Source organism: Gallus gallus, chromosome 9 (assembly GCF_016699485.2).
Source record: "Gallus gallus isolate bGalGal1 chromosome 9, bGalGal1.mat.broiler.GRCg7b, whole genome shotgun sequence".
Taxonomy (NCBI): Eukaryota; Metazoa; Chordata; class Aves; order Galliformes; family Phasianidae; genus Gallus; species Gallus gallus.
In genome coordinates, this window is record NC_052540.1 from 22,467,249 (window position 1) to 22,492,142 (window position 24,894).

The 24,894-nt window shown below is 49.2% G+C and overlaps 1 protein-coding gene and 1 long non-coding RNA gene across 3 annotated transcripts; one reads left to right on the plus strand and one right to left on the minus strand.

The window, feature by feature from the left end:
* Positions 1-630: 630 nt before the first annotated feature.
* LOC121111512 lies at positions 631-12,450 on the minus strand. 2 transcript variants are annotated; one of them, XR_006930905.1, is made up of 3 exons: positions 9,418-12,450; positions 3,348-8,554; positions 631-3,208 (listed from the first exon to the last, which is right to left on the minus strand). It is a non-coding gene; the product is annotated as an uncharacterized LOC121111512 (long non-coding RNA). The 2 variants fall into 2 exon arrangements; XR_005862299.2 differs by lacking the exon at positions 631-3,208 and having other exon boundaries at positions 5,790-8,554; positions 9,418-9,597; positions 10,126-12,450.
* Positions 11,986-24,894, plus strand: CCNL1 (cyclin L1). Its single transcript, XM_015291814.4, has 11 exons — positions 11,986-12,853; positions 12,975-13,049; positions 13,138-13,247; positions 19,015-19,135; positions 19,537-19,601; positions 20,942-21,041; positions 21,162-21,266; positions 21,544-21,685; positions 23,227-23,338; positions 23,464-23,562; positions 24,086-24,894. The coding sequence occupies exons 1-11, from the start codon at positions 12,563-12,565 to the stop codon at positions 24,432-24,434; spliced, it is 1,569 nt and encodes a 522-aa protein (XP_015147300.3). The 5' UTR covers positions 11,986-12,562; the 3' UTR covers positions 24,435-24,894.

The following is a 24,894-nucleotide window of genomic DNA, read 5'->3' on the forward strand; positions in this document are numbered from 1 at the left end:
GGCTGTGCAATGTCCCCCACAGGAGCCATCCCAGGGTGGGGATAGGAAGACAGAAATGGGGACAGGGATGGGGAATGGGTCAGGAATGGGGACAGGGATGGGGATGGGGAAAAAGACAAGTTCCTGGTGCCTGTGGCCACATTCCTGCTGGCTGCAGGGGAGCCCATCGCGTTCCATTTGTACCTTGAATGGTGCCACCAACACAGGAACAAAGCAGCTCCACGGTGCAGGAGCTGCATTATTTCACTGCATGAAAATGGAGTATATTTAACTCCACGTGTCTTCCTGTTGATCCTAAGCAAGCAGTGCTTCACTACAAACATATTTGCTCTCTATTCTCTCAAAAAAAACCGCTGTTCCTTCTGATGTATGGTTTGCAAACTGCTGTTCCTGGTTCCCCAACACCTGTGCTGCACAGATCATAGAATCATAGAACAGCCTGGGTTGAAAAGGACCACAGTGCTCATCCAGTTCCAACCCCCTGCTATGTGCAGGTCGCCAACCAGCAGCCCAGGCTGCCCAGAGCCACATCCAGCCTGGCCTTGAATGCCTGCAGGGATGGGGCATCCACAGCCTCCTTGGGCAACCTGTTCAGTGCGTCACCACCCTGTGGGTGGAAAACTTCCTCCTAATATCCAACCTAAACCTCCTCTGTCTCAGTTTAAAACCATGATGGGGACAGATAAGTCCCCTGGGCTGGGCTCAGCTCCCATAGTTGGCGGAGCAGCAGCGCTCTGCCACCACATCCATTCCCCCCCCCCCCCCACCCGAGGCTGTGCTCAAAGGCAGAAATCACAGCTGTGGATGCGGGCTGTGTCCCCAGGCTCCAAGCAGTGCCCTGTGCTCCAGCAGCCCCACGCATGGCGTTTCCCAGAAACGTGATTGCCTGCCCAGGCCTTGTTTACAGAGCTGAGCGCAGCCCTGGGAGCATTCCCAGGGAAAGGTTACCCCACCATTCGCCCCTGCCTCCTCGAACAAGAAGTTCTCCAGCACGTTCGAAGGGAACAGGATAAAACAGGGGGTGAGTGCGTAGTTACTGCACACAGCGCTGCGGGTAGAGGTGGAACAGGCTGGACCTTTCACTCGCTCCCAGATCTTCCAGCCCTTGTGATCCCGCAGGGACCCCCATGCCTGCCTGCTGCTGCCGGCTCAGCCAGCCCATGGCAGTGCTGACAGACAGTGCTTCGAGGACAAAGTCGGGGGACCTCAGAGGTCTCTTCTAGCCGTAATGGTTCTGTGATTCTCTGTGCCCCCTCCACTTTCTGTGGACACAAAGCACTCTAAGGGTAACCCTGGCATGTGATGAAGCGTGGCTTTCGGTCCATCTGAGATCATGGTGTTTCAGGACAGCAGTGCTGTTCCATTAAGCGATAGCTGCTGGTTCAGGGCCAGCTCTGCCTGCTGCTCTCTGCCCTCCACCTTTGCCCTCCACTTCTTCTGCCTCCTCCCCAGCAGAGGAACCACACACGTCCTGTGTGTTCTGTGGGCAAAGCGTGAGGAAATCGGAATGGGGGCAGGGGGGCATCACAAATCAAACAATGCCTTTTGTTAGCAGCAACCAGCATTTCCAGCTCCCTTCCAAGAGGGTGAAAAACAAAACACCCGTCTGGGAGCCCTCCAGAGTTCAGCCTGGAGCTCACAGCAGCGTCCCCACGGACAGCTCAGTAACGGGAGCACCACAGCATCTCCAGGCCATGAGCAAAAAAAGCCATTCGCCGGTTCCTGGCAGCCGCGTGTGGAAAAACTGTGAGTGTCTGTAAGAGGCCTCTTTGTTTCGTGCTCTTCTGTGTCAGGATAACTTTGCATAAGCAGGTAACGCCTGTCAGTGGGTACACACGTGTATGTGATGGGGTGGCTCTGTCCAAGGGCAGGCAGCAGGAGGAGGCCATGTGTCACAAGGCGCCGCGCGGATCCGTAACCAAAGACCTGACGTTGGCTGTGGCTTGGGGCTCCGGCCCAAGTGAAAACACTCGTGATGAGTGCTGTTGTTTTCCCTTTGAAGAGCGTGAGTGTGACGATCCTTTGCTTCGGTGCAGGTGGTGTTCAGGCAACAGCAGAAGATGTTTTTCCAGCTGTCCATGGCTGTGCCTGAGCTCTGACACCGCCCCAGCCACGCTCCGAGTCCTGGGCTGGAGCACTCGGGTCGGGGTCAGGGTTAGGGATAGGATGTGGGTTGCTGAACATGGGCAGAGCTCAGAAGATCTGCTTTGGGAAGACGGGATGTTATCTGAGAAGTGAAGCTGTGTGAGCGCCCTGCTCTCCAGCAGCCCTCCAGCAATCGCTATGGTTGCTCTTAGAATGGGACTGGGACCACAGGGACCGGGGCTGTGTGGGACGTGGGACACCACCCACAGTCAGGCACCCAGCCTTCCTCCCACCGGGACTGCTCCCAAGCAGCAGAGCTGAGTGCTGCGCCTGCAGCAGAGCTCGCTGTGCACCACGCAGGAGCACTGCTGGGTTAATGCTGAGGTTGGGGCTGTGTGAGCCCCAGGGCGCCCCATGGGGCAACCACACGACACCGGGGAGCTCCTTTCTGCCCTCTGCATGGGAGCTCCAGGAGGGGCCTCGGGACTGTGGCTTCACCTCATTGCGTCAGCCAAAGCCACCTGGGTGACCAAGCACAGGTGTGTGGGAGAAACTGCTGAGGGATCTCTGCAGAGCAGCTGCAGCCACCTCGTAACCTTCGTGGGTAATTGACTCGAAATGGCTCACTTTGCCTCACAGGCCATTGGCCACTTCTGCTTCCCAACAGAGCAGCTGAAGTTTACAGGCAGGAAAAAAAGAGATAGCGAACGTTGGCCAGGAAGGACCGTTTGTCTTGTGTAGAGTTACTCCAGCTGGAATTCATCAGTGGTTTGGTAAACACCTTGCAGCCCTCCAGAGACCTTTTAGGGTTGGGTTTTTTTTGGGGGGGGGGGCAAACAAAAAGCAGTGAACCGAATGGAAACTGAGCACTCAGAACTATCTTTGCAAATGGTTTCAGCTGCATTGAGTGCATCACATCTGGTTGTATCCCGGCCCATTTAATCACTAAGGAGAGCACAGGTGAAAAGCAGCCGCCCTCTTCGGCAAGCTGAGCTCAGTTTGGGCTCCCCTTCTGCTCCCTATTAGCTCCCCACACCTTCAGTCACCTCCAGCACAGGCAATGCAATGGAACAGGAAGGATGATGGGGAACACAATGGTTTTATCCACAGCCTGTTGTACGTACTATGATGAAAGGAGAAATAAAAGCCATGTGTCAGATATCAGTGTTGGTACCGAGCTCTGAAGCCCATAAGGCTGCTGGGAGGGGCTGTGATGGGGAGGATGCTGTGTTTAACAGCAGGACGTTGCCCAGCTCTTTTACCTGAAAGTTGTAGCTAAGCATTGCAATTCATAGAATGAGAGACTCCCAGAACGGACTGGGCTGGAAATGACCTCTAGGTTCATCAAAGGGCTCTCAGGACTTTCTTTCATCCATTCTTCTGACTCCTTCAGGCACAATGAGCAGCACAGAGCCCCAAACCACCTGCTGTAATACCCATACGGAGCACAACCCTGATAAAAAAGGAACAAAACAAGTATTTTCTCTCATCCTGAAGGAGATAGAGGGCCTCCTGAATTTTTACTGCTCCCTCCCTTTACATCTACAGCTCTAATATCTGTACAACATGACCTGTATTTGTCACTTTCTCTACTCCACTCCTCTTTTCATTTATTCTTTGAAAAGTTTAGCCCTTGCCTTCCCACCTCGGAGATTGCACTGTGATTAATGAAGGCGAGCACCTGGACGCTGGGACTGATGTGCAGGCAGAGGTCATCGATTTGCTTTGGGAACACTGGGCTGGTGACAGCAGAGCTGCTGGTGGAGGCAGCCATCTGCACGCTGTTCACTTGGTGGGGAGGCTCTCTGGGACAGGTGTGAATATTCAGAAGGCATCAGCAGCAGGCAGGATGGCTGCAAGGGCGCTGGCAGTGAGCAGTGAACAGTGCCATGCAGTGCCTGCAGCCCTGTGTGCAGCACCAGGCTGCTGGAGAGCCCAGGGAGCAGAGTCTGGGCAGCCTGCAGGTAGCAGTGCTCCCCAGGGGGTGGTACTGGGCCCAGCCTTGTTCAGTATCTTCATCAGTGACCTGGATGAAGGGATAGAGTTCACCCTCAGCAGGTTTGCTGGTGATATGTGGATGGCAGGGGTGGCTGATGTGCCAGTATGGCCATTCAGCAAGGCATGGACATGTGCGAGAGTTTGGTGGAGAGGAATCTGATGAGCTTCAACAAGGGCAAGGGTGGAGTCCTACACCTGGGGAGGAATAACAACACCTCAGTACAGGTTGGGGGCTGAGCTGTTGGAAAGGAGCTCTGTGGAGAAGGACCTGGGGGTCCTGGTTGACCAATGGTTGACAGTGAGCCAGCTATGTGCCCTTGTGGCCAAGAAGGTCAATGGTATCCTGCGTGCATTACAAAGAGTGTGGCCAGCAGGTGAGGGAGGCTCTTCTCCCCTTTGCTCTGCTCTGGTGTGGCCACATCTGGGGCACTGGGCCCAGTTCTGAGCTCCCCAGTTCAAGGCAGGCAGGGAACTGCTGCAGAGAGTCCATTGGAGGGCTGCAGAGAAGCCTGGAGCACCTCCTGATGAGGAAAGGCTGAGAGCACTGGCACTGTTCAGCCTGGGGAGGAGAAGACTGAGAAATGGGTCTTCTCAGTATTTATAATATACAAAGAGCAGGAGCCACGTGGATGGGGCCTGGCTCTTATCAGCACTGCCCAGCAAGAGGACAAGGGGCAACGGGCACAAACTGGAACTTTGGATCTGTGATTCTGTGAAATACAGGATGGAGAGGGGAAGGAAGGAAGAGCTGCCATGGATGTTCATGTTATTCCCACACACCAGTGCAGTGCAGCAAGGGCCTGCAGCACAGAACGCCAGCACTGCGGGTGCATGCATTTCCCACAGGAGCCATTCATTTTAGGATAGATCCAGCTGTGTGCCTGTTGTTTTGGCTCTGCCAATTTGGATTAACAAACACATCTTGATGGGAAGTCCCAAAGTGCCAGCAACGCCCCTTGTTCACCAGCGGGTTTCAGCAGCCTGCTGAATGTTAACAGGCTGCTCAGACAGGCTGAGATGTGACAGGCCAGGGATGGCCCACTGGGGACACCACTTATTTGCCCTGACACATGAGCTAATGCAATGCATGCCCCATTAATCATAGCAGCATCCCAAATCATGACTTGGTTAAAAAAAAAAAAAAAAAAGCACTGCAGGGAGGCCAGATGGACTTTGCCAAAACTTTCCTGAAATTTCCAGTTAATGACAGAGCAAAATAGCCTTTCTCAGCTCTCCAAGAGCAGCCTGACTCAGGGTAGGTACAAGGAGTGAGTGCCTGAGCCAGTGGAGGGATCTGGCTAACGAGCTGCAGCTGGCTGGGCTAACAAACCTGCAGCTGGAGCACAGGCAATAGGTTGGGGTTGTTGGCTCTCTTTCTTACGTGGTATTCTGGAAGATGAACCTGAATGTGGGCTTAAAAGCTGGAAATGTCCAACAGGTAAAGCTCCCCTCAACGTAAGGCTGTTAGATCCAGGCTGGGAATGGTTGAAATGGTTGAATGGTTGGTTGAAAGCTGGGCGGTCACCTGGGGAGAGCCACTGCATGGCCTGCCTGGGCTCTTTGAAAACCCACCATGGGTGGAGGGGGGCTGCTGGGGGCACTGAGGCTGTACTGAAATGGGGAGCTGTGCTTGGGGCACCCTGACCAGCAGCTGCATAAAGTATACATTTATACATATATATACATAATAATATACACAAAGAGGCTTAAAAGAAGTTAATTGACCATGCTGATCACTTCCATTGATTACACTGTAACACCGAAACAAAAGTCTGGTGCCATTTGAGGCAGCATAGAGCCAGCATGAGTTCTGTTCTGCTTCAGAATGAAGTCCAAAAGCCTTTTTTCTAGCCCTAATGATAACACGTTTACATTTGAAGCTAAAAGCAGATAGGCTTTGCACAGCTGCTGATACAGGCAATCAGCAAAACGTTCCCAGTTTTGATTGTGAGGTTTGGGTTATTTTTTTGTAACGAAGTGCTGCCTCCTGCTGGGTAAAAGGTCAGTAATAAAGCTTGTCTTCTGTAAGCCATTCTTCAGTGTTTTTCACTTGAACTCTGGGAAAGAGCGTGGAGACCCTCCTGGCCCAGGGTCCTGCACTGCTGTCTGTCCTAGCGAGCCCTGTGGGCTGATGGATAATAGTTCTGGAGGGAGTTCCTTGCTTGCTATCCCTTATTCCCATTGTGCACCCTGCTTGCGTTTGGGTCAGTTTTTTCAGCGCTGCAAGGACAGACAGCTTGTTGTTGGCAGCTCCTTTTATTTGTAAGCACCTCGCGATCAATCAGAGGTGACGTCTGATGGTTATCTCAGTAAAACAAAGCATCCCGCCCATATGTTAGCACTTTAATTCCCCGTCCCTCGGCTGGCCGTGCTCCGCAGCACCGCACCCCCCCTGCAGTGCGGCTCCAGCCCGCTAGGTGGCGCACTGCCCCTTCGGAAAGGGGAGCACCCACTGCAAGCAAGCAGCTGCAGGTCAGGAGGGCGCACAGCAGCCCCTCCTAACACGGGCACAGCACTCGGAGGTGCTCTGGTGGCACGCAGCTCTTCCTGAGCCATCAATTCCGATACGCAAATGGACAAAGTGGTGACAGATACGCTTGATTTACGTGAGATGAAGCGTCTCAGCGCTGACTGTATCTGGCTGTAGGGGAAACACCTGGCAAAGCTGCTCACTGATCGCACCCAGACGTTTGCAAGCTGGCGCAGTGAGTCTATCAGATATTGCTCAGGCCCCGTGCAGGATGTGGTTCTGCGGCTCCCAGCGCGGCACGGAGCCTCCCTGAGCTCACAGCACCCAGCAGCACGGCCTCGCTCTGCTGCGTGGCTGCAGCACACAGTGCTGGCGGCAATAGGAGGGAATCACCTCTCCTGCTGTGCAGCAAGGTGACTGCAGGGCTGAGTGCCGTGTCACAGCTGGGGCCACGTGGACCGGTAGAAAGCAAGACCATCTTTTTCAAACTCCGGTGTGTTTTATCAGGAAGTGCTCCGTTGGGCTCAGCCTGCAGGCACGCTGCTGTGCGCATGGCCCAGGGTAAGGACAGCACGTGTGATGTCAGGGTTTGCTGACTGCTAGTGTCACAGCTAGCAGCAATAAAAGCAGGCGTTGTACTTGAAGCAGCACATGGTGTCTTGTATGTACTGACACATTCCTCGGCTTCTCAGGGCTGTGTGTGCTCTGAGAGAACAGGATAAGCCCTCACCAGACAAGCTGATCTTTCTTTCGCTGTCCTTTAAAGCTGCGGACTCATGATGCATCCACTAAAAATAATGCAGGCCTGTCCTTGCAGTGACAAATATCCTCCTGGCTGAACGAGAGCTAAATCTGTCTTGCTGAGGTCTGCCTGTCAGGACACAGCCTGTTCTTTTCCATCTCCCCTGCTGCTCGTTTCTGCTCACACTGCGTGTTAGTGGCTCACTGTGATTTATTCCAGGCTGGAGCTTTGACCCTTTGCCTTTTTGCTCGCATGCCTGCAGCTACAGACTGGTTGGTGGTGTTAATCTGTGAGAAGCACATCTGCACGTGGAGGATCAGCTCTGGAGAGGTGTGCGGTGTAAAGAACGAACTGCTCAGGTCTTCTGCTATGGCACCAGGTGCAAGAGCCTCTCACCAAAGCACAGGGCTGTGCTGTGAGCTCAGGGCACCTCCTCCAAGCTCTATATCACTTTCTGCCATTTGATGTTATCCCAGTTCTCCTACTTCCAGATGGAAATGCTATCAGTGACAGCAATGTTCCCAGGATGGAGCTGAGGCAGATGTGTGTGCCAGCACACATGCGAAGCATATTGCTTTCTAAAAGCATGGTGTGATTACTCGGTGCAGATAAGACCAAGACTTGTTGCTCATTTCCCCACTCCAAGAGCTGGTAGGTGGCACTGCTGGCCCTTGGAGGGGGCTGAGTCAGAGCCAGGGTGAACAGAAACTGCTTCTTGGAGCCAATTTGGCTCCTGTGTCTTTACTTGGAGGATGGTGAGTACAGAGAGCAGTCAGAGCTGTATGAGCAAACAGCAGTGGTGGTGCTGCCACCAGCCCTGCCCTTCCTCTGAAGCTGCCTGCTGCAGTTCAAAGGCTGGAGCATTAACTGCCAGTGTTGGTATTTTAATGCCAGTTCTCAAACCAGTTCACTTCAGTCAAATAACATGCATGCAGATGAAACGCTCTCTCCGATCTGCATCTGAATGTCTGCTGCCTCCACGGCGTTGTCTGGTGATGGTAAGATCTGATAAATTCCACTTGTTTTATCTTGATGCAACTCAATGGGAGAAGCAAGTGTGAGTTTTGAACGCGCTGGAAGACAGGCTGGAATCAAAAGGACGTTAAGCACGATGCCCAATCTGAAAATGCACCAAACTGCTGCTCTCCAGCACACGATCAGATGGTAGGAAAGGCTCACTGACGTTTTTGTGGTACAGACTTAAAGGCATTAAAGCTCAACACCAGCAGTGGCTTCACCAGCAAGAGACGAGGAATGCACTGAAACCAACAAAACGAGAATAGAAGGTAAAGAAATGGTTACCATGAAACAGAGAAACATTTGTACAACGGGCTGTGCTCATAATCACGCCTTTGGTTTTGTACCAAGTCATTCATGGTACAAGTTGCAGGATGTAACTACTGAATTCCTCTTTTCTCCTTCAAAACTAGTAAGAGTTGAATGTAACCACCATTTCAAATAACCCTTGTTTCTCTGAACTGTTAATTTAGAGTCCAAACTTGCAGTCTCTATAAGTCTTCTATAGAAGCACCTACCTAATTCTTCTTTAAGTCTTATTCTGACAGAGTAAAGCTTTATTTCTCCAGCCTGAGTAAACTGCATTGCCACAGCTTTGGTGCCAAGCTCTTTCATACCACTGCCAACCCTGTATGTGATCCACACTGCGAGTGTCTCTGCAGTCAGGTTCTGTAACATAGGTTCTGTCTATAATTCTTACAGATATGTTGTTAGTTTATCAGATTCAATTTGAAGAATAGAAACTGATCTCCTGCAAGATCTGATTTTTAAAAAATCCAAAATCTCTGAAATGAAAAATTATTTGAATGCAATGGGTAAATTAATTCAGTAACATTCCCCATTCTCTTAAACTGATCTATTTCATATGACAGCAGAAACTTTCAGGTATCACCTACTGTCAAAACATTTTACTGCCTAATAGCCTGTCAAATTGTCTTCTTATATACCGACCTCATTCTCAAAGGAAATCAGATGTTTCTGCCATCACAGATTCTCGTTTTTCCAAACAAATCCCTTCTGTGAAGGTATCTGCATGTTGCAATTTGCAGCTATTTGCCAAAAGCCTGCTCTTGTATTTCCTCCAGTGAAACATTTGCTGACAAACCTGTAAAATCCTCAGGGGATGTTCAGGACGGAGGTGGTTCGCTTACCCACCAGGATGGAGGTTTCTGGATACCCTACAGCTCTTCTCCCATGAGGTTTATTGGAGAACTGGTGTTACCTTCATTCCAGCTTTGCCCATCCTCTGCCAATGCAGTTCACTGCTCAGCTTTGGAGACTGTACCTGCAATCAGAAGAAGGAAAAATGCAACAGCATTGCAAGGTGCTGCAATGGTGTGAACACCAAAGGAGTGCAGGACAGATACCACAGATCTGGGAGATGCCATACAGTGCTGCACCATCCCAGGGCTATTTGCTTTGCTCAGGTGAGTTGGAGACTCGTACTGCCCCAAAGCCATGGTCAGCAATGGGGCTGGTGGGGGCCCTGACAGTGCCTCCTGGCAGCCCTGTGCGTGGCACTGATGTTGCAAATACTCTATGTGATTTCAGCCTGTTGCATGAACTCTTGAAACCAAAGAACATTTTAGTGTTCACTTTGATGCCAGTAGTTACGTGCACATAGTCAACTGAAAGAGCTCCCAAATATGACTTCAGGCTGAAGGGCACATTAGACTCATTAATGTACTCACATCCACGATTCAGCCAGCAGTTACTGATTGCCATCATTTTCCAGCAACACGCTGGTTCCTGGCGAAAAGCATGAACTTATTAACTGCTGTGCTGATGGGTTTTAGTTGCCCACAGTGCGTACCTGGGTATGATTCTGGGTAGGTGACAACACGGGCTCTACCTCCTGTGGATGGTGTTACAAAATAAAGCGTTAAAGGTTTAACAGAAGTTAGGAAGAAATTCTTCACTCAGAGAGCGGTGAGGCCAGAGAGCAGTGGGTGCTCCATCCCTGGGGGTGCTCAGAGTCAGGCTGGATGGGGCCTTTGGCTGCCAGCCCATGGCAAGGGGGTTGGAGCTTGATTATCTTTAAGGTGTCTTCCAACCTACGACATTCTATGATTTACTAATGTAGCTCTACTGTACCATCCTGGAGACATCAGGTACCATCAGCAGGTGCTGCAAACTGCTCCTTTTTTTAAAACAAACAAAAGTATGCCACCATTAAACTCTGTGGCTCTGCTAAGACTTTCAATTGCATAACAGCTATGGGGACAACACATTGCTCAACTTTACTGAATTGAAAAATATACACCCCAATGAGAACTGATACAAACATGAGATTTCTTTACCCAGCTCCCCTTTATTATTTCTTTAATCTGAAGTACTTTCAGTGACCTGTAAATTGCTTTTGCCATTGCAGAGATGCTGAGCACGAGCACTGTGTGCTCACTGGCTGTGCAATGCACCAAAGAGGGCTGTTGGAGGTTTCTGAAAGAAAACCTCCAGGTTGGTGGTGGGCTTCTTAAATCTATGTAAAATTGTCTCTAAAATCTCAGTGACTGCGCAATATGCGGCTCGGGGGAAGGAAGTTGTGAAAGGGCCAGGAAATAGGGTGGGAACAGAACTCTTCCAGCTAACCAAAGCCCTGCTGAACCACAGACTGCAGCACCACCCAGCACTGGGAAAAAAGGGAAAGGCAATTAAATCCTTCTGAAAAGGCACTGTTTCAGTGATAGTTACAGACTGGCTCTCAAACCCCAAATACAAACAGAAGGAAAGACCGACAAACAAGCACTGTGAACTGTGGACTCTGAAAGCCTTATTTGTAAAGCCTCACCCTGACCGTGACACAGAACCCAGTGCCTCACCCAGCTGCTCCACACCTCCTTTGCTGCCCTTGCTGGTGCCCAGGCCTCCTGCACCTCCAGCTCATTGACACAGCCCTCCTGCCACAGCCTGGCAACACCGCCCCGATCAAACCGATTGATCAGCATCTTGGATTTGTACCTCCCCACAAATGCTCCTTCCTAGCTGTCTCGGCACACGGAGCCCTGGCAGCAAGGACTGCTGGCTCTTTGCTCAGTTAAGGGTGATGCTACAGTTCAGCCCTGCTCCTCAGAGCCTGGGCGCACTGTGAGCCCTCAGGTTTGCTCCTCCTCAGCAACGAATGGAAAACAACAACCTTCCAGTGCTGGGCACGCCGGGCTGACAGGGCCCACACACAGCACGACCCGCTGGCGCTGCTGTGGGCCTGCCTTGCTGAAGGCCTCCCTGCTGGAGCACTGTTCTCCTGCTGCTCGCCCCAGGGCCGTTGGGTGAGGTGCGGGGCGGCGGCTCAGAGCTGCTGCCATGGGAGAGGGCTCCACGCCCTGAGGGAACCCGGCCTCACTGCCTCCTCCTGACCGGTCCCCTGCCCGCAGGACGAGGAGCCGTGTCCCCACACAAAGCCCCCGGCTCCGCCTTCTGCACCTGAGCGCCCTCCTCCTGCCCTCACAGCCCGGGGAAACCGCGGCTAAGGGGACGCGGCGACGTCGCAGAGCCCCGGGGCGACCTGCGAGGCCACGCGGGGACACGGCTCCCCCGCACAACATGGCGGACGGCTGACGACAACCGGGCGGTGTCAATCAAGCCGAGGGAGCCAATCAGATCCCGGAGCTGCCCGCCGGGGCGGGGCTGGCCCGCCAGCTGCGGGTCGGTAGTCCCGGCCGCGTCGCGCAGCGATACGGGCGCGGTGCGGCCGTTCCGAGAAGTGATGCAAGAGGGCGGAATTTCCCCAGCGCTGCGATTGCGACAGAGCCGCGTCGTGTCCTTCCCCGGCGGGGCAGAGGGGCTCAGCCGCTGTGCCTGCGGAGCTCTGCCGAGGTGGAGCGGCGGTTGTAAATAACGCCCGCTGCCGTGTCGGCGCTCTCCGTCCGCCGCACCGAAGCGCTCCGCTTTATGGGACAACACCCGAAGGAGAGAACGCACGCGTCGACGCGGAGCCGCGATTTCACGTCTCGGAGCGATTCTTCCCAGCCGTTCAGAACGACTTAAAGAGGGCAGGCACTGAGCGCGAACCGCAGCGTCGCGGGATCTGAGCGGCTGGATACCGCCCGGCTCCGCGGCTCCGGCCGGCCGGCCGCCCCGTAACGCCCGCAGCAGCGCAGGGCGCGCCGCCCGTCCCGCCCGCCGGTCCCCTCAGCCGCTCAGGGCGGGGCGGTGCGGGCGGACTCTTTTTTCCCGCCGCGCCGCGCGGGGCCGCCGAGTGCTGCGTCACAGCGCCAGTCCGTGCGTGGCTGCGGAGCGGAGCGGCCGCCATCATGGCCTCCGCCGCCGCGCACCCGGCCCCCCCTCCCGCCGCCGTCGCCCCGGCCGCCGCCGTCGCCTCGTCCGCCGCCCCGCCGCCTCCCCCCGCCGCCCCGGGCATCCTGATCGGCGACCGGCTGTACTCGGAGGTGTCTCTCACCATCGACCACTCGCTCATCCCCGAGGAGCGCCTCTCGCCCACCCCTTCCATGCAGGACGGCCTGGACCTGCAGTGCGAGACCGACCTGCGCATCCTGGGCTGCGAGCTGATCCAGGCGGCCGGCATCCTGCTGCGCCTGCCGCAGGTGGGGCCGCGCCGGGCCGGGCCGCGCCGGGGGGGCGCCATTGTGGCGGGGGGCGGTGGCGCCTGACACAAAATGGCGGCGGGCGCGCGCGCTGACGGCCGCCTCCTCTCTGCCCTCACAGGTGGCGATGGCGACCGGGCAGGTGCTGTTCCACCGCTTCTTCTACTCCAAGTCCTTCGTCAAGCACAGTTTCGAGGTGAGCGGGGCCGGGGGAGGCGCGGGCGGCGCTCGGCGCGCTTTGTTGGGGTTTCCGAAGGGTCTGACGGAGCCGGCCTTCCCCGCAGATCGTCGCCATGGCCTGCATTAACCTCGCGTCTAAAATCGAAGAGGCGCCGCGGCGGATAAGGGACGTGATCAACGTGTTTCACCACCTGAGGCAGCTCAGAGCCAAAAGGTAAGGCCGTCTGCCGCCCCCCGGCTCCCTGTCACCGCTGTGCCCCTGCTCTGTGCCGCTGCCTGGCCCGGCACTGCTGTAGGGCCCGGCCTGCCGGCTGGTAGCTCTGTGAAGGCAGCCTTAGGCACCACGAGCCACCGAGCCTACTGCGTCCTTCAGGCTTCGGTATTCCTCGTGCCTTCCTCCTGGTAGTCTGTGGCTGTGGTGGCAACGAGGCGTCAGTTTGCAGAAGGGGAAGGCTGAGCTCGTAGTGGTAGTGATGTTATTTTTTAGAAACAGTGATTTTTGGAAGGAATCTGAAGAGAGCGTGGCTTGGCTTACAGTGTGTACGGCTGTAATGACAGCACCTCAACAAGGAGGAAGTACGATTGAGCCTTGGAAACTGGAGGTATCTCTAATTGCAAAAAGTGAGGCTTGTGGTCTTCTCTGGTACTGTGTGCTTGTGTAAGTCCTTGGAGATGGACCCGTGTGCAGATCTGTAGCTGCGGGGCTGCTTTCAGTTGTGAGTGCCTAATTCTGCTTTTTTTGTGTGGAAAGCAATGTCTGTTTTCACGTGGAAAGCAGATTGTGTGTTGAAGAGGGAAAAGGAATGGGTAAAGGGAAGGAGAGTTGCCATTAAACACACAATTTCCTTCAGTATGTCTTGCAGCAGCGTTACAGACTGAGGTGGGAGACTTCAGCTTTGGTGAAGTGGCTTTACTTCTAGGGTGTGATTACCTAAGGTAATCTCTAGCTCTAAGGGTAGGGTTAGTTTTCAGTCAGGTTCTTAAATTCACACCTTCGTGTATGGCTTTGTATCGCTAGGTTATAGCAGGAGTTCAAACTGAGCCTTGTGTTACCTTGAAGGAGTAGAAATCTCTTAGGGAAGCCAGCTGTTCCTTGGGACGTTTATCCTGGTTGTGGTTCCGTGGCATCTAAAACTTCTGCTCTTACTGCCTTGTGCTCATGTCTTTGGAGTTAGCTTCAGATAAAAGAATGATTCAGTGTTAAAGTTCACGTGGAACTCAGTTTTGTTGTGGGATTTTTTTCCCATTTCTATCTGTATTGTTGTCCCTGATGGCCCAGAGGGAGTTTTGTGAAGTTATGCAGAATGTGGATTCTGTGGTGGTTTCTTTTATGACGAGGGGTTCTGGTTATTGGATTATTGAAGCTGATGGAGCGATTCCTAACGTTTTGGCCTTGATCTGGATATGGAAGCCTGGTTAATTGTGTGCAGTGCTTTTTTTCCTTTTAGTAAGGAGAATACAGATGAGTAGTTTTTGTGCTATACAAAGGATCAGAAGCTGAACTTAACCCGTGAACTGAAGTCTTTCCAGCTAGCCTGTTCCAAATCAGAATGTCACTTACGTGTTACATGGTGACTTAAATGCATCATGTCGAGAAGTCATGCACTTCTGCCCTGATTGTTACCCTGGAAAAATGGGTATTGTTGGTCTGAGATTCTGAGTGAATCTGCATGAAATCAATCTTAAAATGCTGAAGTCTGCCATTCAGGCTTGCTTTTTTTTTTAAACAGGATGTAAACGTTTTTCTGTACTTTTTACAAGATGACAAGTACATGACCCGTACATGTTATTAACTTCAACTCTTTTTTCCCTTGCAACCGACTATACAGCGACCAGCTACATTTACCAAAGCCTGGGTGATGTGGAGTGGTACATAAAGATGAAGCTGTCGTCATGGCAACAGTGAGTGAAGTATCGAAAATCCCCAAGGAGAAGCCAGTGCTCTGAGAATAGGTCACTGGAATCGGGGGACTAACAGGTTGGCCGATGGTGAACCATTTGGAAGAACTCCTGTATCTTGTTATAAGCTTTTTTCTTTGCTGTCCAGGTTTTTAGAATACTAGCTTAATCTTCTTTTATCTGAAGCTAACACTTAGGCTGTAGTTAGTTTCTCACACCCAACCCGGAACTGAGATGAATGGTTAGGCTGCTGTACTTTCTGTCTGCCTGTAGTTTAGTTTTTCCATTAACTGAAGCTCTTAACCCACACGTGGCGTTTGAGTAGACTCGCTTTCTTAAACAGTTTTGGGTTCTCTTAGGTCCACGTTGTGGATCTGTATAAGTGCAGTTTGAGTTCGTAGTAAAACATGCCTTCATCCTAAGGATGCAGAAGTCTTTAAATTTGTAAAGCTATTGATATAAATGATATGTAAGCAGTCCTTATGTGTGTGTTTGCAGAAGTGGGAATGACGTTGGGGTTTCCTTTTGTAAGTCATGTAGTCAACTGAGTTACTGCTAGGTGGTATTTCTAATGCTGGGAAATGAGAAAAAGCTTTAAAAGAAGTGTTTTGGACAAGCACATTGTTTTCTGAATCTCTCCCAAGCATATGTCATGTAGTATTGCATGTGAAATGTTTGTGTGCATGAAGAAAAGTCGTATTATGAAAATACTGCTTTTGAAAAAACCTTATGTGCTGAAATATCTCTGTTCTCAGACAAGTATAACTCATGTTTAATATGCAGAATGTAGTTGGAAGTTGGTTTTACTTACCTTAAATGTGCCTGAAAGCTGCAGAAAGTCTTTATGAGGCTTCAACTGAATGTGACTGCTGTCATTTGTAACCTCACAAGTGTTGCTTTGAGATGCTTGGTTGGCTGTTCCTCGCTTCTGTTGCAGCAGTCCCACACTTGTGCTCAGGTGGCCTGCATTAATTCAGTGGTGTTCCTAACTGTTCTATGAACCTACAGTGCCTGTATTTACAATGCTGGGGACAAATGTAGAGCTCTCTTTCTTCTGGAACTGGCTGCCATAAGAGAGATGTGCTCTTTGAAATGAGATGCTGATGTCACACTGCACTGCTAGAAGTACGTGGTGCATTTTAAACAAAAGCACACGCAGGGAACTTTTCCTCCAATTTACCACATGTTCCAGAGGTATCAAACATTAACATTGCATCTCACGAAGCTATAGTTATGTCGAGCACACAGATCGTATTTGCCAGAGGGGTTTTAAACAAGCATGTTTAATTTATGCTGTTACGAATGCATTGCAGTGTACTTATCTTCAGAGTCTCTAAATCCAGATTAAGTTTTGTGGCTGTTGGACTGATTTACCAGAATGGGCACTCTGTGCTGCTCCTAAGTATGAAGTCTTGTCTGGAGTGCTACTTCTGGTTTGTAACAACAGATTGGAAGTAGCAAATTGTAGTACTGCTTCACTGTATGGGGTTTGAAGCTTAGTTTTCTATAGAAGCTTTTAAATTATTTCCTTGGCTTTTTACGTGGACCTAAAACTGATGACTTCCCAGTTCTGAGATGTAAGGGCAGCAAATGCAGTATCCAGTTCTTCTGGCCTTTCAGTGGGAATGCTGAAAAGTTTTGCACAGGGAAATCCCTGAAGTCCACAGCTTCTAAATTCTGACCCATCCCCACACTGTGGAGTTGCTGGCAAAAGTGCTAAGCTGATAAATCTTACACAGTGGGGAACTTAACTGCTGCCTGTAATGAGATGCAGTACAATCGTATGCAGATTTCTGTTTCTGAAGAAGTGGATAAAAGGCTGTTTGTCTATTTCTGGAAATACCTTCTGGACAAACTGATACTTTTGTGGCTTCCTTAGGCCTGTAGATCTCTGGAACTTGTCTCATAGGTGACAGAAAAGGTAACTGAGGGCACACAGAGTAAAGCACACTTCCAGATGTACAGTAATGTTGAGTTCCTATCACTCAGCTGCGAAACACATACAGAGTGTTTGCAGCGATCCTTTTGCCCTGCAGAATGACAGTGAAACTTGCCATGCAGTAAGGCTGGCAGCCTTTCCTCTTGCACTCTTAGCTAGCTTACTGCTTTTGTTTTTCTGACTTCTAGAAATGACTTTTAGAGAGCAAGCCCATATGGAAAGAAGTGATCCCACAGCAGGATGTGAAGTGACCCCATGTAGCTGTATGTCCTCCCTTTCGAGCTCTGAGACAGTAAATCAGAGCTGCTCCAGCTGTTTCCTCTAGAATTGACTCCTCTGAAGCATTGTGCTAATGAACCTAAACTTGTTTCTGCTCTCAGTGATGCCATTCAGATCCTGTTACATCAGTGATCTCTAGATAAAATTGTATCAAGTAATGCCGTTAGAAAATTCACAAACTGGGAGTGAATTGGCTTCATCTGATGGAACTTACAGTTGGTTCTTTCAAGTAGTCCTCCCACTCTAGGGCATTACATTCAAACTGCACTTGCAGTGTTTGCTGCTGATATCCTAACTTCTCCATGGAACTGGTCACCTTAAACTTCAAGTCCTTCTTCTCCAGTTACTTGGTGAAAAATGACATACTTTGACTGAGTTATATGTAAAGTATTTGTAATCACAAACCTCAGGAACTCACTCTGAGTGAGAGTTAATGAGAGAAGTGCTGTTCCATGGCATGGAGAATGCTGACAGCAGCAGTAGAGCTCCTGCTTGAGCCGCAGACCCTTCCTGGCATCATGAAGCTGCTGGGAGCCGTTCCTTGGCTCCTTGGCAAGGCCTGGGGGAGCTCATGCTTCTGGTGTGTGGAGATACAGCACAGTGTTTCCATGAGTGAAGTGCATGGCTGCTTGTGTCCTTTGACCAAAGGTCATAGTCATCCTTCCAGGTGACTCAGAAAGCGTACCTGTCTGAAAGCCAGGTTTGATGCAGCTTGGGAGCTTTCTGGTTACTTCTGTAATTCAGCTGACCCTTCCTTTCTGGGATAGGAACCCAGGGGGTTTTGAGCGTTGTTTCCACTCTGACTGACTGGGGGGAAAAAGCAGTGTGATCAACTCATGAAAGACAATTTAGTAGTGAAATTTGAAATATTTGTATCTACTTTGCACTACTGTTTTCTATTCAGGGTAAAATAAACGTGTCACTGGTACTTGGGGTGAGCTAGAGTTGTGGGGTAAGCAGCTGTGGTTTACTGGACTGTAAGTAGTTGCAACTCTATTCTGCACTGGAAGGCATGTGGGATATGTGGGGGAGGATCTTTGAGGCAGTGGGTACAATGTGGGGAGTGATGACAGGTGGAGCCCAAGCACAGACAAAGGAAGGAATACAAACTGGGGCACAGTGTGCCTGAACCACATAGCAGGTTATTTCAGTTGAAATGTTAAAAAAAACAAAAAAAACAAAGAGCTTTGAAGAGTTCAGGTTTTGGATTTGGAAGGAATCGGGAGTTGAATTGGTAGTACCACACGTTAGAATTCTGCCTTGCCAAACGGGTGACTGCTATACAGATACTGATGGGTGGCTGCAGTGTGCAGAACCATAGAGAATTTTAAAGTTTAAATGCTTTGCTGTATTAGACCTGTGGTACATCACAGCAGGGCTGTCTTTCTGTCAAGATCTGAATAATTTTGTCTTCTGGTGCACAGGAAACTGCAGCTTCCAAAGCACAAGCTTGCTACGTTAACATCAGTAAAACCCTTCTGAAAGCTGTTCTAGCTTTTGTTCTGAAGTCCTGCCTGGCAAAGGTAACAGCATCGTGCTCTTTCTCCCCACCTCCATTGTGAAATCCAAAGGTTCTCTGAGATCTTTGCTGTGAAGGTGACTCCATTCCAGCAGCTAGGGCAGCGTGGTTTGCGTACACAGTAGGGAAGGATTTTTTCTCTTGGCCATCTAATCCATAGGCAGTCAAACACAGAAACTAAACTAGTTTATCTAAACTTGGACAGCACAAGATTAATGCTTAAACTTGCTTGCAGGAGTTGAAAACCGTTTTCTGTTGCCATTAGTTGGTTGGAAGGGAAAACAGAGTTGCTGCTATTTTTTGGATATGCAAAACAGTCTTGATTTTATTTCTTGCAAACTATAGGACTCCAAGCCCCCTGATACTTGATCAGAACTACATAAACACCAAAAATCAAGTAATCAAAGCAGAAAGGAGGGTACTGAAGGAGTTGGGATTTTGTGTTCATGTCAAGCATCCACATAAGGTGAGTTATCAGTAATAATGTAACTTGTAAAGTGTCCTACCCTGAAGGTGTCACCGTGGCTGTGAGACAACAGACGCAGATGTAAAAACGATCAGACCTCATCTGCTTATTCCTTAGCTGTTGTCAGGAGTGCTTTTGCTTAAGTGCTCGAGCAAATAGCCATACTGACCTGTGGCAGAAGTTTCCTCCCTGTGTAACATTACAGGTGGTTAGTTCTGAAAATCACAGACCAGGAGCAGAGCAGTCTGAACGTGGCTGCTGTTGTGTGGGCTTAGAGTGTGTAGGTAGAAAAGGAGAAGACCCCAATGTCCTGCAGTGCTGTTTGGTTATAGGTAGTTATTTCTTTACTGTTGCTTTATATGTTAAAAGTGAGTCTCTTTTTCTCTTCCTTTTCCCCTCAGATCATTGTGATGTATTTACAAGTCTTAGAGTGTGAACGTAATCAGACCCTGGTACAGACAGCCTGGTAAGTTATTTTCTGTTCTCTTCCTAGCCAGGAAAATAGTAGCAGAAATAATAAGCCTGATGATCCATATGCAAAGCAATGAGATGTAAGTCATTACATAATTATTTACTTTCAAACCATTATAGTGCTTGTTTCTGCTTACTATTTTCATGGCTTGATTCCAGTCTGTAATGGAGAACTCAATTTAACTTTGTTCTTTTTTCTACTCTTTAATTAAAGGGTAGTCCCTGATGGTAAGTCATAGAGCTCTGCCCTCGCACCTCAGCCCATGACCTGGGGATGGCCTGTTTGGCTGCCCTTCTCTCCAGCCAACCCAGTGCAAGCTCTCATCCGAGATTCACTGAAGTGGTCCATATCCATCGGGCAACATCTTCTAGTTCTGTCTGGGTGTCAAAAGGATTTGTATATTTGCTTTGAGAAGTACCTGTTAAAAATGTTTCTAAATGTATTTGTTGCCTAGCTACTGTATACTGCAGTCTATTTAAAGGGCCCATGGACACATTGGGGAGATCATCTGCCAACATAAATTGAGTTGATTTAACACTTGGCTAGACTCAAGGGTTGGTTTTTTTTGTTTTCCATAATAAATTAGTGCATGAAGCATGTTCACTTAGTATCCGTATGGGCACTGTTCTGTACAGTCAATACTTGCTGACTGCTGTTCGTTTCTCTCCCATAGCTCAGAAACTTTAAAATTCATGGAGATCTCTGCTGTTTAAACATATCTCTTGGCATGTGTTGCTTGGCAGTGCTGCCATGCTGGAAGAGAAGTAGCCTAGTGAAGTAGGAGATCTGCTGCTAACTTGTAGCTCTTTTTTAACGTGAAGGTTTTAAACACAGCGAGCAAATCGGATGCTTCTCCTTTGGGATGAAACTGGTGCTAATCAAAGTGCACATAAGGTTTAAATGCAATGTTCTGTGAACTTTATAGGTTGCATCTAGCCTCTGGAAAATGGTAGGTTAAAAACATGCTGTATTTTCATGCTTGCATTTGAGTCTTGAGCAGATTGATTTTGAAATACCAGAACAGTGGTGTTTAAAGCAAAGAGCTGCGGGGATGAGAAGTACTTGCTGCTTTGCTGCTCAGTGGACACTTCATGGTACAGCGTAACTTACCCAGAAGCTGTTACACAGCTTTATGGGCATTGGCTTCTCAGAGCAATGGGAATGGTGCAGACTTCTTTAATGGAAGTAATGTAAGCATCAGATGCAGTAACTAAAGAAACAAAAGTATTTAATATAATAACAGAAAAAATAATAAAGTCAATTGAGTCTCCAGTATTGTTATCCTCTAAAGATGCAAACCTATGATCCAACCTTGCCTCAATTGTGTCTTTTAGGAATTACATGAATGACAGCCTGCGAACAAATGTGTTCGTTCGCTTTCAGCCAGAGACTATAGCATGTGCTTGCATTTATCTTGCTGCTAGAGCTCTGCAGGTGAGTGGTGTTCTGCCTTTCTGTGGATGTCTATTGCTAGAAGTTCCATTTCAAGAAGATAGTGAAAATGCTTGCAGTGTGAGCCATGATCTCCAATTAAGGTTTGTTCTTCATTTTCAGATTCCATTGCCTACCCGCCCACACTGGTTCTTGCTCTTTGGCACTACAGAAGAGGAGATCCAGGAGATATGCCTCACTACTCTGAAGCTCTACACCAGAAAGAAGGTACCTTCATGATGTGTTTGTGTTCTGGGGTGGTGGCTGTTGTCAGTGAGCTGCCTCACAGCTGTCTGAGAATGTTGGGACGCATCTCCACGCAGATGCAGTTGTGAGGGCTCTGCTGTGTGACTGCTTCTCCCTAGGGAGGGTGTGAGATCAGATGGCAGAAGCTCAGGAGTGAGTTGCACTGCTGGGCAGGTGGTTATGAGAGCCACGTTGTGGAGAAACGGGATGGAAATACGAATTGCTAAGTTTAGCTTAATGCCTCTTGTTACCTTAATAGCCCAATTATGAGTTACTGGATAAAGAAGTGGAAAAAAGGAAAATGGCACTACAGGAAGCTAAACTGAAGGCAAAAGGCTTAAATCCGGATGGAACTCCAGCACTTTCGACACTGGGTGGCTTTTCTCCTGCATCCAAACCATGTAAGCTTGTTCTCTTGTACAGGAACTTGCATGATACTATTTGAGACTACTCGAGTATTTTAAAGCTGTACTGATTTATTTGTTTTAAATGGAAGTTTGCTTGTTGAGCTGCAGGACAACTTAGACTTTCCCACAGAGCTAAGCAGCAAGAGAAATTTTTCCACAGTTACTGATAAGTGAAATAGCAAATCGGGGGAAATAAAGCTGCTTTGCTCTCCCTGTCATCTGTGCTTCCGCAGGAGAGACAGGGACATACTAATGATATATTCCCTTCAGATTATTAAAGTGTCTAGACTTGGTATGCTGTACATTGCTGTGTTACAAAGAGTCTCTGTATTTGATGTGTTGCAGGGCCCTAATAGGTTCAGGGCTCCTTTTCTAGCAGGTGTTTCTGCAAACTGCTTTTCTGAAGTACCTTTAAGGCTGTGCTCAGGAAGCAGAAGGGGAAGTCAGAGCAATAGTGCTGTTGTGGTGTCACAGTGAAAACCTATAGTGCATATCTTGAATCAGGCAATGGATAAAGGTGTCTGAACTCAGTGCCATGAAGAGCAGACAGTTTTGTCTGGTCAGTCTTACCTTTTGATGACCCTCTATCTACAGGTACTCTTCAGGAGCTTGAGAATGTGTTCTGAGAAAGCAGAATTACTTTGTACTGTCATTTCTCTTGAAAACTGAACATTGTTGAGTTAGCAAGTGTAAATTTCTCCCTAAAAAAAAAAAAAAAAAAAAAACAAAAGGGCTTCCTTATATTTGGGAAGTCAGAGTTTGCCTTAGAAGAACTTGAGTGAAGGCAGGGCCTGCAGTGGGGCGTTCAGCGTCCGGCTAAGAGGCAGCTCAGGGCCAGCTGCTGACAAAGCTTTGCCTTCCTACACTTTGTCAGTAAACCTATGAGCCCTATTGAGCGAGGAGGCTGTGGTGTACGTCCAGTGCAGCTGTCTGTGTTACTGCAGCAGGCCAGGTAGCAGCGTGTGGCCCTTAGTGGTAGTGTTTTCCATGACCGCAGAGTTAGATGGGCTTTGTAGCATGCGTAGCCAAGCCAATGAGAGTCTTTCAAATGGGAGAAGCCTATGATCTTCGTCAGGGGGTGCTTCAGTGTGGATTATGAACTAAAATTTTATTCTTCTATTTGTTACATTCGTATTAAGCATCTAAAAATGAAGGCTGTAACTTTGCTGTGCAGCCTTGTTTCTGTTAGCTGCCGTGATAACAGTCGAACACGCGTGTCTGTGTCTGCCTGTGGGTATCTCCATCACTGTGCTGTTCTCAGGAGGAGGAAATAGAATTGTACAATTGTGAAGGTTGGAAAAGACCTCTAAGATCTAACAGTCCAACCAGCCACCTCCCACCAGCATAACCCACTAAGTCATGTCCCTCAGTACCACATCTGCCCTTTCCGAAAACACTGCCAGGGATGATAAATAGCAGCTCTTGAGTTCCTGTTTACCCTTTGTACAAACTCCGGTGACAGTATATGTAAAGAGAAATACAGTATGCTTATGACAGACCAAGTAAAACATCTAATCTTGAATTTAAATCTGTAGCTTCTCCAAGAGAAGTGAAAACTGAAGAGAAGAGTCCAGTACCTTTGAACACCAAAACCATTAAAAAAGAGCCAGAAGAAAGGCAGCAAGCTTCAAAGAGCCCTTACAACGGGTAGGTGAAAAAACTCTCCTGTGCAAAGGAACTTTTCTGTCTTCAACTGAACGACTTCGAAGCTGTTTAATGGAAGTGATGGACACCTCAGAAGGATAACTCTGTTTCTTTCTTCCCCCTTCCAGCATGAGAAAAGAAAGCAAGAGAAGTAGGAGCAGCAGAAGTGCAAGTCGGTCCAGGTCAAGGACAAAGTCCCGGTCTCGATCTCATACTCCCAGGAGGCAGTAAGTGGTGCTATTTGTTTGGGTGGTGTGGGGCTGGACGGGGCAGTTGTTTGTTGTTGTTGGTTTTATTTTATTGTGGCTCTTCTCTTTTGACAAAAGGTCACCCCCCTCCTCATTGCTGCCTGTATTTTGTGGGGTCAGAGGGGAGCTGTGTGGGGAGTGGATGAGGCAGTGTTGGCTGATGGCAGATCTGATGGCATGATCTGCTTTTAGACTTCATGCTGACATGTGGAGTGGAAACAGCTAACTTAGATGCCAATGAAGTGTTCCCCAAGTGGTGCTGATTTTGTTCCTGCCTTTTTCCTCTCTAACCTGATGTTGAGGGGAGGGTTTGTAACAAGGTAGGATTGCAAAAGATGTCACATCATGGTGTTCTGAGATTGCCACCACTGCCCATCAGTTAGCCCCTCTGCACAAATGGTCACTGATTTCTCCCGGTAGCCTGGAAGCTTCTCAGCAGGAAAAATAAGGTTTTTTGTGTGTGTGAATGACATGTTTTAACCTCCTGACGCTTGTCTGTAAGCTACAATAACAGGCGCAGTCTGTCTGGGACGTACAGCTCGAGGTCGAGAAGCCGATCCCGCAGCCACAGCGGCAGCCCTCGCAGACACCACAACCACGGCTCTCCGCACCTGAAGGCCAAGCATGGCAGGGAGGAGCTGAAGAGCGCAAACAGACACGGCCACAAAAGGAAAAAATCTCGTTCGCGTTCGCAGAGCAAATCCAGGGATCATTCTGATGCTGCCAAGAAACACAGGCATGAGAGGGGGCACCACAGAGACAGGCGTGAGAGGTCCCGCTCCTTCGAGAGATCCCACAAAGGGAAACACCACAGCAGCAGCCGGTCGGGGCACAGCAGGCACAGGCGCTGAGCAGTGAGCCCAGCTGGGTTCTGGTGCAGCCTGTATATAACACAGCGAATGGACTCATTTGAGAGCAAGGGAATCGATTAGGATTTGATTAATTTAAACCCAATATCTGATTTTTTCTAAAACATGTAGAGCGTTTTTCTTTTGGGAAAGAAACTGTTACCAACTTTTGCACATAATACCTTAGCAGTATCGGATGGATGGAAAACAGCGATCAGGTTAACTTGTATGTATTAGAGTTGTGTATTGTTTATTGATATGAGAACTGGAGAATGGATTTCTGTACAAAAGCAAAATGTACCTTATTTTTATACAAGTCAATTGCAGACACTTATATTTAAGTATAGTTATTTGTTTAAACGATGGTGGATACTTTCTTACACTGGTTTTAGTCTGCATGTGTTAAAAGATTTTTACAAGAAATAAAATCTAAGGCTTTTTCTACTGCCTATTGGATGTCAAA